Genomic DNA, 11,044 nt, shown 5'->3' with positions numbered 1-11,044 from the left:
CGTTTGATATTTCGTTATCTTCACTTGAATCGTGGTCCGTCACTTTTATGACACAGAATGCATCAAGTTTCGAACCCTTGACTTTCACCTAGATTGCAACACATAGAAGCTTTTTGACCCACCTGCTTTCAGATATTATAATCCCTCCTAAAGTTTGCAGATGACACACACACACTTATACAAAGGCATTATAAACAAAGGATCAATTTTCCGACACTCGCGAACAGTATTTCGAAGAAGTTGAAGAGCCCTCGTTAAACTTCTTGAAGGAAGGTTGACTAAATAATTTTGCAAAGGCAAGTGGAAGGCAATACATCACGATATTTCAGAAATTATTGTTATCTGCATACATTGAGAAATTATTTCAAATATCACAGTAGAAAATAATTGTCAGCAGCACCACATTATCATTGTGGTCGCAAAAGGGAAACATAGGAACATTAATATAGTAACAGAAACAAGCTTTGTTTGAGTAACCCTGACATTAGAACAGCCAAACCCTTCCATTTATCAGGGGCGGATCCAGGAATTCCATAAGGGGAGGCGCCTTTACAAAATTAAAGGGGGCGCACGCGCCCCCTCCAATTTTTCTTCTTATTTCTTTGTTTTAACAAAAAAGAAAGAGGGGGCGCTCGTCCGGTGCGCCCCGTCTGGATCCGCCACTGTTTATGGTACAACGTCAAGCGGCAAGGAACACATATCTAAATCATTATCAGCCAAGCACCGAGTATTAAAAGACTGTATGTACAAAACTCAGTAGACACTTTTGCTATTAAAGTTGCTTTGCGAAAAGTGTCATGCACTCATTTTGACGAAATGGTACATTCATATCTCTTTGCAAGCACTCACTGCCCCCAAAAAACCACAAGTTCGTCCCACGACATGATCCAGCAATGACTTTGCAGCCTATATGATATTTTGCTGTATAAAAAATTACTTTGTAAAAAAAAGAAAGAAGAAGAAATATATGAAATTTTGATATACATGATAGCCTAGAGGCGTAATCAATATTCGACCAACTTTCTGCGCGCCTAGTTGAAATCTGACCAATCACGCTCCGCCTTATATTTTACTTCAGCCAATAGCTGCTGCAGCTGCGTCAAGGGTGTGTGGGTGCTAAGGAGAAATGGGTCTACATTATCTTATGTATTGCCACACACTTTTCAGATCAATTACTGGCAAGAGCGACAAAATCGTTCTTCATCTTACAAACCGAAATCCAACTAAAACTTACGTTAAATCTCTGAGCATGCTGCACTACGACTTTAATCCGTAAGAAATTATTCTTTAGCAATGATTGTTTGTACGTTTTTTTAAGGGGGGGGGGATGGATACAAAATAATTGTATAATAAATAAGTCAATAAACTTTTGACAGAAAATGAGAAATTCTAGACAATGTATGAAAAACTGAGGATATCGAATCATACAATGCTCTAGCTTCATGAGATATCGAGATGAAAGTATTATACATACGATATTGAGTCGAAACAAATGAAGCCACAAAATTTTGCCATTAACTAGCAATAATTGAATATTGTCTGAAATAATGATAATCTTTGAATATTTACAGGTAGCCAATCAGGCCAGGAAAGATCTCGTGTTTGCAAAGAGTTTATCTATACCACTTGAAGGTGAAGTTTCGTGTCTTTGCCTTTGCATTTAAAATACTGATGAATAAATATAAAGACTACTCGTGTTATTATGATGATTCTAATAGACCTTGATATTATTATGCTGTACAAAAATTGAAACTTATTTGTTTTCTGTATTTATTTTTTATATCTTTCTACTGTATTAAAAGGAATAGTAATGAATCAAGTATACAAAATGCCTGCTACATCACAACAGGAGAATTGTGTACTGCAATTATTCTAAAAGGCCAGTTTGGTGATGATCATTTTTTGTTTCTCTCAGCTGTTTATTTTTGGATCATTGTTCAAAATAATGCACAAAGTGTAGATTTGTTATACAAATACAATTTCTGTCTCATTTTTGATAGAATATGTAAAAGAATGGAATGGAGGAAAGTAATCATTTCAGTCAAAATGTGCAATGGACCCGTTCTCGCACTTGAAAATTAACAGTATGCAAAAGGTCTGTATATTTAGATGAGCTTCCTATACCACTTCATTACCATACAGGTACACCCCAATCTGTTTTTGATAATAAATACTACATTGAAGTTTTTACATTCTACAACTAAACAAGCAATGATATTCTACATTCACTACTCTTGTTTTAAAGGTACTGTTGGGACGCCCTGGGCGTGTTTGATTCGTATGATCTGCCGTGGTTTCATCAACCACACGGCTAGATATCCGATCATGACCATCTGGAGAAAACTATCCGCTAGGAAAGGCAGAAATGTGTTGTCGAAAGTTGGCGAGCCGCAACGGGCCTCCAGATCGCCGCGCCTCTCCCTCATTTCAACTAGGAGGGCGCTATACTGGTAATAGGTCAGACCAACTGTGGAGAGATGGAACAGCTGATGACTGTGAGCAATGAAGTCGAAGCGACCCGGGGCGAACACCTCGGGGAAGTGCGTCCCGTAGGTGACGACGGTGGCGAGTGCGAAGAGCCCATGGGTGATGTGGTGAGAGTCCGCCACCGCCAGGGCGGGGGAGGAGGCGGAGGATGTCACCGGTAGATGCCCGGAGCCGTAGAATGCTCGGTAGAACAGTGGCATACTGTAATGTTCAACAACGGAAAATTAAAACAAAAATTATAAGAATAATGGCACGTGCAATTTAAACTTTTAAAACTCTGAATCTTCACGGCAAATGTGGTTTTATGCACCAAATAGGACCAACATCATCCACCATCTAACTAATTGGGTCTAGGGCAATATACCCCCTGGGCAATTACACCCTCCGCACCCTTCCCCTGACCCTAACCCTACTTATAATCCTATATAATCTTGAACCTGATCCTAACCCTAACCCAAACTCTAACCCCAAACCTAACCCCCACCCTAATTTTTACTCTAACCTTATCACAAACCAGTTACTAGCCGGGGGGGAGGGGGGGGGGGGGTAATTGCCCTCGGGGGGTTATTGCCCTGATACGAACACTTATATTGTGAAACCTCGTAAGTGACGAGCTTGCTGCAACCGCTTAAAACGAGGAGACCGCATCAGTCCTATTTTCCCGTGGCAGAATGGCTCGGTTATAAGGAACTTTTTTCTTTGTTTTGTTTTAATCTGCTTTATTCGGAGGACATTTTCCAGCATCATGACAAAGAAAAATATACGCAATCTGATCGGGACGAAAGTTGCGTTGCACTAATCATGGCCAATATAAGAAGTATAAGAACACTGTTTAAATCGATTAAAAAAAAAGATACAGACTTACTTGCACCAAAAGTAGTAAGCGGGGAATGTGATCTTTCGTCCGTGGACGCGCAAGGCAGCGAACCGGGACAATCTCGACATACACGAGGTGGCAGAGAAGACCAGTGAAAGAAGAAAGACCATGGGTAGGTAGATACGATGAACGATCGAGTTTAGCAGCGACGGGGGAAATGCGTAGGCGTTGTATGCTGTGAGGACACAAAAAGAAAGTTCCTTGCATTGGATCAAAGAAAGTTTGCTGCCAAAACAGTAGAGTTGATTAAGATAATATCATTTGAATGATACCGCGGAGAAATCTTGTTAGACCTCAAATATCCTAGCTTGTCTGAAGTGGTTGTTGATGAAAACTAGGAGAATGGGATTCCTTCGATATTCACAATTCCATTGACGTTGTTCCCATCGAATATAATTCATCATAATCATCCAATTTTTCAGTTCAATTCAAATTAAATTTTCGGAGTCCAATATCACACATACAGCATTATCAAATACAACAACAGCTAAAAGTAACAACAATATAATATGAAACAAAATATACGAATGTAGCAATTGAAAACGGAAGAGAAAGAAAGCAGGTTCAAACCTATTATCGTGATTATACACTGTAAAAACATCGGTGTTAGATTTAACACCACGGGTGTTAAATCTAACACCGATCAAACTTCAATAAAGGACCACACCCACAGGTGTTAAAAATGCACTGTGATGGTGTTGAAAAGTGTTCACCTGACACTTCGTGGTGTTAATTTGACACTGTACCTGGTGTTATTTTGACACTGTACTGGTGTTAATTCAAAAATGACACCACATGGTGTTGATTTGATATTTGCTGGTGTTAATATCAATGGTTTAACACCCGTCCAGCTTCAATAAGGGACCACACCAGCTGGTGTTACTTTGGTGTAAATTTATTTTCACATTTTTTCAAAAATCTAGTATTTTAACGTAAAATTCTTGATCGTCTTGTTTAAATTCAAAATCAACAAGAAGTGCAGTTACTAAGAAACTCTTCAAAAAACAGTTAAAAATTTGGAAATGACACCCGTAGGTGTTAATTTAACACCATAAATGAGCACCGAAAATTTAACACCAGCTCGGTGTTCACTATTTAACACCGGACTTTTTGCAGTGTAGTAAACTTTTTGAACAAAATCATTGTGTTACTGGAAAAGAGAGACCCACGTATAAGACAAGATCGTAGAGACGGTGGCCAACTCACACGCACACACACACTCGCACACATGATCGAGATATAAAGACTATTATATAGACTGGACGACTAAAGCAAAAGACATCGGAAAGAAGCACGTTTACTCTCGATGGTTATCATGGTTATAGTCTATGTACACGTATATAACAAGATTTGAGAACGAAAGCAACAGATTCAGGAAGACATATTATACATTAAGCTCTGTGCTAATTAACAACTCCACTGCACGGTTAAACACACCTACACTGGGCCTCATTCTCATAAATATGATATCAATCTATCCATACGTAATATCTGAGATTCCAACTTCTTTCTTATTAATAGGTCAGCGTGGTTTAGTGGATAAGACTCTTGACTTTCAAACTGAGGTCCCGAATTCGAATCCCTCCAAGTGCATACGTCCTTGAACGAGATGTGTGTATGTGTGTGTGTGTGTGTGTGTGTGCGTGCGTGTGTGCGTGTGTGTGTGTTTGTGTGCGAGTTTTATTTAATTTTTGATGTCTCTCTCCACCAAGATGTTCTGATGGGTACCTGGCAATGCTTGGGTAATAATAATGACAGGGCCTTCTGGAAGGGCAATGCGTGCACTGTAAAAGCTTCCCTATCAGTCGATCTTATGATGATGATGATGACGATTGAAATCAAGATTAATATGATGATTTTCATAACCATTATTAATATTATCATCATGATTATGGTATAACGTATTCTAAGAACTTATAATTATGATGATAACGATAATGATAATGATAATGATAATAATAATAATAATAATAATAATGATAATAATAATAATAAAAGTAATAATAATAATAATAATAATAATAATAATAATAATAATAATAATTATTATTATTATTATTATTATTATTATTATTATTATCATTGTTATTGTCATCATCATCATCATCATCATCAACTTCATTAATATACCAATATATAACGCACCTATACTGAGGCCCATGATATAGATGCTGACGGTGCCATAGTCGATAAAGAAACAGATATAATAGGCGACCTCGGAGAGGCTGTTGAACATGTGCGCCATCGAACTCCCCAGCGTGTACAGGCAGATGGAGACGAGGAACACCATCATCGGCCAGTTGAAGGGGTCGACGACGAAGGCGTAGTCGACGGCGTACTGGAGAGTGACGACGAGGAAGATGAGGAAGGGCACGAAGTGGGTCCAGAAGTTGAGCGTCTCGTTGGTCAGACACGACACGCTGACTATGCAGGAGGTAATGCTACTTCGGCACGAGCGGTATCGAGTGAAGATAAACGGCTCACGGTAGATCGCCGGCACCTGTTGGTCAAAAATAATAATAATGAAAGTTGGATTACATTGGCGATGATGATGTGGATGATACTTTGATTATTGTCATTACTTTTATTAGCATTATTGAAATTATTTTTTCTTTATTATCATTATTGAGAAAATCTAATATCGTCTTTTTTATAAATAACATGTTAATGCCATGTTCACAATGTATGCATGGTTGCTGTGTTAAAGCGGATTTAAATTCGTGAAGAAAAAGGCGCCATTCAAAATTATTAATACTGCTTTGATAAATGAGATTTCCAATATAATCACTATGACAATAGCATTAATACATATGATATAGAGCTTATTATATTACTACCGGCATTATTACCTGGTTGAAGCGAAGACACTTCACAGGCCAAAGGGTGCCTCTCCTGTCCTTGCCTACGTTCAATAGTCCCATCTTGAACCATCAGGGTAAAACTAAAAAAAAAAGGACAACAATGATTAAAAGGATGGTATAGTATTGGAGGAGATAAGGATTGGGCTTTTAACTTTTATACGTTGTGAGATACCCAGAAACCACTTACGAAATAATACAGACCATACCATTTTATAAGAGGAATTCAAAGTTTATTAGATGAAAATCGGTTTTGGAATGGCTGAGACATCCATAAACAAAGTAAAACAAAGCGATCCTAATAAAAGGTGGGTCCCATCTTATATTACAATTGCTCTGTTTTGGATATCTCAGCCATTTCAAAACCAATTTTCATCAAATAAACGTTGAATCCCTTTTGCAAGTACATGCTCTTTCATAATTTTATACATTATAGATTTTACATTATCTCACCAAAAAAAAAAATGTTAGAAATGTGAAGTTAGGTCTCAACCAAAACTGTAGGATCCCTTTAAAATATGCAAGTAGACATAGATCAAGACAAATATACATCAAAAAAACTTTAACAACAAAACAAATACAAAACAGAAGAAACAGAAGTACACGAAAAGAAAAAATCTAATCAAAACACGATAATCACAGTTCTATCGGTGAAGCGAATTTGTTTCACCTCATTTCATTTCATTTATTTTCATTTCTAACATAATGCAATTACAACAAAGCATAATGTACATAGATATGCAAGAGCCATACAACAATATGAGGAAATACTGTGAACGGAAATACAGATATCATACACTGTGGCCTTTGTGACTGTACGGAAATAAAATTGTTGGAAATGGAGGAGAACCGCTGAAAAGGAAGGCTTGTACGTAGTTTGCAGCCCCGTCGAGTTAAAGGAGACCTCCGGATGATTTTCAGATTTTTACATTTCATTTCATTTCATTTCATTTCATTCTTCTCCTTTTTCCAACAGAACATAACACAGTATAAATTAGGAATCATATCACAATCGTATACATACAACTTGCAAATGATATCAGATACAATAATAAAGTTACATAAAATGCATGTATACGCAAAATAATACAAGGTTATGTTTCAGTTGGAAAAAAAAAAACTGAGAGGTCCACTAAAAAGCAAGCTTGTAGATTGTGAACCACTCAAGAGAAGTCTAATGAAATACTTATTTGCAAATGCTTAGCACAATTATAATTCAAGACAAGACGGAACAAAATAGGAGACACACAGCAACATGACACGACTCGACAGAATAGATGGAAAAATGGAAGGAAGGAAGAAAGAGAATGCATACACGCTGATCAAGGAAACGAAAGAGGGAATTGAAGAGGTGCTTCAAACAGCTGCTGGCTGCATACAGCCATGCAGAGATTATGATGGCTATTTCATTATAATGAATTCAGAGATTAAAGATAACATAAAGTTTTGGTACCTCAAAAGTTTCCCTGAGTTTCCTTGTCTTAGTTTGTGTTTCAGGATAAAGTACATTTTATAACTAACACTGTGAGACTTACTCGCCCCAAATTGCTCTCATGTCTTAGTAATCATGCAATAATGGTTTCATACAATACGTGTATATTGATTGTCGCGGTACCGCGTCGAGTCAAACTAACGGCTCGTTCGAATTTTTCAGAGCCCGCTCTGCTCTGATACGAAACCATTAATTCATGATCACTAAGACATTAGAGCACTTTGGGGCGAGTAAGTCTCACAGTGTTATTATATGAAAGGTACTTTAATCTGAAACACAAACTAAGACAAGGAAACTCAGGGAAACTTTTGAGGTACCAAAACTTTATAATCTTTAATTGATTGATGGTTGGATGATGAACCCTGTGGTTGTTGGGAAAAGCGAAACATCAGAGAGGGTTTATCAGAAAGGATTTCACCTTCCGCTTAAAAGAATACAAAGAAGGAGAATGTTTTATTTCGTAACTTAATAAATTCCAGAATCTAGGGCCTGTGTATATAAATGTATTTGAACAACAATACATCATATGAGTTATACTTAGTACAGAGTTTCAGAATCTATAGTGATTATAGGATAAGGAATAAAAGTGTTTTCAAAATTTATAACAAATTACGATGAACAAGGATGATGACATGGCAGCCTCACCATAAGAATGCATGAGCTGGGGCTCAAGGAAGCAGAACAAAAGAAGAAGGCATGCATACAGATTCTACGCAGGTGAACTTAGCAAGCGGTATTGTAATGGAATGATACTGCTACATTTCTGAAATACGTGAGGCTCTATGTCATCAACTCTGTTCAGTGTAATTTGTTTTAGATCTTTTATTGGTTTCTCTGCTTAAAGCTGGTATCTCACTGAGCGGCGAACGTTTGCGAACGTAGCGAATTTGAGATTCGCAACTTTTCTGACGAATGTTTGCGAAAAATCAAAGTTCGCTTCTGCCATTAGCGACAGTTAGCGACTTTTAGCGATGTTTAGCGACAATTAGCAACACTTTAGCGAATGTTTGCGAAAGTGTTTGCGAACACAGGTGGCGACTATTAGCGAATGTTAGCAAATGTTAGCGACAATTTTGCAAATGTTAGCGACAATTTTGCAAATGTTAGCGACAGTTTTGCAAATATTAGCAACTGTTTGCAAATCCTTTGCGACAATTTTGCGAATGTTCTTGGACCTAGAAAAGTACCAGGCGATTGTGTATAGTAAGACCCATAAAACGACATAAAACCTTCCACTGAATTCAGATCTCTTGTGACAACCGTTCAAGATGGATTTCCAGGATATGGAAATAAATTTCTAGAGGCTCAAGGTGTTGCTATCCTTGAAGAGCTGCTTTGTCAGGCTGCTGCTACAGCTATGTGCAGCATAAGAGAAATAAAATAAAGAAAAACAAGAAAGGAAGAAGAAAAGAAAGAGAGTCAGAGAGTGCTTGTTGCAGAGGACAGACTTCAGTCAAAATGAAAAGCTTTTGAAGCAATTACAATCATGATGGAGATGTCAAGAGCTTCAAGAACTTTCTTAGAGTGGAACCTTGTCTGTTTCAGAAGCTCTTATATAGGAACCATGTGGTTACTTGTTCACTAGCAGTGGCGAATCATATAAAAATGTTAGCGACACCGTATTACGACCGTTTGCGAATTCTTACAAGTGTTTTGCGAATGTTTGCGAATGTTTGCAACTGTTAGCGAAAACACAAATTTGCAAAGGTTCGCAAAGAAATTTTGAACATGTTAAAAAACTGTTTGCGACAATAAAAACCGTTTGCGAACTTTCTTGCGAATGTTAACGAACCTTTTACAACCGTTTACGAACTCTGATGGCGAATTCCCAAATTCGCTACGTTCGCAAACGTTCGCCGCTCAGTGAGATACCCCCTTAAGGGCCACAATAAATTCCACAAAGTATATACATGGAGCTGTCGATTTATGTACTATGCATGATGTGAAATTATGAAAATCGTATGGAATGCCCCTTTAATGGATCAAGGCACATGCCTCAATCTGTCTATAGGGAGCCATACCCCCCCCCCCCCACCCTCCATAAAAGGGGGAGGGGAAGATGCATGTCAACATAACTTCATATGTGAAAACTCGTCATTTTGCATGGAGAAAACAACAACATAGCAAAGGTAATAAGAAAAGTCCAAAGTCCAGTTTTCCGAGAGAAATCACCATGTTGATAGGGATTAGAAACTGCACTCATTCCCCTATCACACATCGGTTTTTCAATAGAGGAAGTATTTTGTGTAAAATGCGACATTCTATCTCTCCTTCACTCTCTCTCTCTCTCTCTTTAGAATTCCCTTTCAAGCATTTTGTGGACTAAAAATAAACATTAGTGCTCCTTACATTTTTCCTATGACCTTTTGACAAGGTTAAAATGTAAATAAAAAGATAGAATTCCCTCACATTGTTGACAAAAAACATTTTGTTGGCGAAAAATTTACATTATAACAAAAAAAAAAAATGCTCCAAAGGTACATCTTTTTCTCACGCATTTCCGACAAGGCCGGAGGGGAAAAAAAGAATGACGGGAAGAGAGAGAGAGAGAGGGAGAGAGGGAAAGAGAGAGATATTTATCTGTGTTTCTGTTCGCCTCTCGAATGACTCTAGCAAATTGTATTGGATCTGTTGAGGTCCGGGTCGCCTAAAAATGACGGTTGTATATTAATAAGCTATGCAGCAACAATAGCTATGATGACCAAACTGTGTTCATGGTGCTGATTATGGCAATTATGAAGATTGAACATGACCATGTGCGTTCATCATCATCATCTCTCTCTCTCCCTCTCCATCTCTCTTGTATTCTGTTTTCATGTCGTTGTCCATGTCGCTGTTATATTTAGTTTGTATAACTACATTATGTGTGTGTAGATGTGTGTGTGTGTGTGTGTGCGCGCGCGTGCATTTTGTGTGCATTTATGTGCCGTTTGTACGATGTATAGCGCTTTAAGAGCGGATTAAAGGTATTAGAGCTGATTGCTATAGCAACTCGCATATTATAGGCAATTATGCAATCATGTTTCAAAGCGGTTATAGCAACACTCGTATGAATACACAATGTCAATGCTTGTATATTTTGATGTATTGGAGCTAAGGAATTGATGTATCAACCAAATATCGGCACTCAATGTTGATTATACGTCCTTGGCCTGCTCTTTGCTACCGGTGGAAATGAGATTCAGCGGCCGCTATGGCAACTGTCTCAGAGGCGCCCCTGAGTGTGGCGGAGTGGAGTAAAATGACTGTCCAAGCCCTTCTCGATCAGCGCACCCGTTTAACTCGAGTATAGACATGGTGTGCGCCGCTCAGCTGAGCCATAGTGCATCG

The 11,044-nt window shown here is 38.1% G+C and overlaps 1 protein-coding gene across 1 annotated transcript; it reads right to left on the bottom strand.

The window, feature by feature from the left end:
• Window positions 1-2,228: 2,228 nt before the first annotated feature.
• Window positions 2,229-6,285, bottom strand: LOC139711638 (membrane progestin receptor gamma-like). Its single transcript, XM_071623497.1, has 4 exons — window positions 6,214-6,285; window positions 5,510-5,864; window positions 3,353-3,539; window positions 2,229-2,688 (listed from the first exon to the last, which is right to left on the bottom strand). Exons 1-4 carry the CDS (start codon window positions 6,283-6,285, stop codon window positions 2,229-2,231), a joined length of 1,074 nt encoding a protein of 357 aa, XP_071479598.1.
• Window positions 6,286-11,044: the final 4,759 nt, after the last annotated feature.

Source organism: Diadema antillarum, unplaced genomic scaffold (assembly GCF_040938485.1).
Source record: "Diadema antillarum isolate AM-2024a unplaced genomic scaffold, OU_Dant_1.0 seq00001677_RagTag, whole genome shotgun sequence".
NCBI lineage: Eukaryota > Metazoa > Echinodermata > Echinoidea > Diadematoida > Diadematidae > Diadema > Diadema antillarum.
Note: the sequence above shows the minus strand (reverse complement) of the source record. Positions and strands in the feature narration are given on the sequence as shown.

Excerpts from the sequence above, each read along its gene's own strand:
- LOC139711638 (XM_071623497.1), bottom strand. The coding sequence starts at position 6,285 with ATGGGACTATTGAACGTAGGCAAGGACAGGAGAGGCACCCTTTGGCCT. Across the intron at positions 5,865-6,213 it reads AGTGTCTTCGCTTCAACCAG|GTGCCGGCGATCTACCGTGA; the intron begins GTAATAATGCCG and ends TTTGACCAACAG. Across the intron at positions 2,689-3,352 it reads GCTTACTACTTTTGGTGCAA|TATGCCACTGTTCTACCGAG; the intron begins GTAAGTCTGTAT and ends TGAACATTACAG.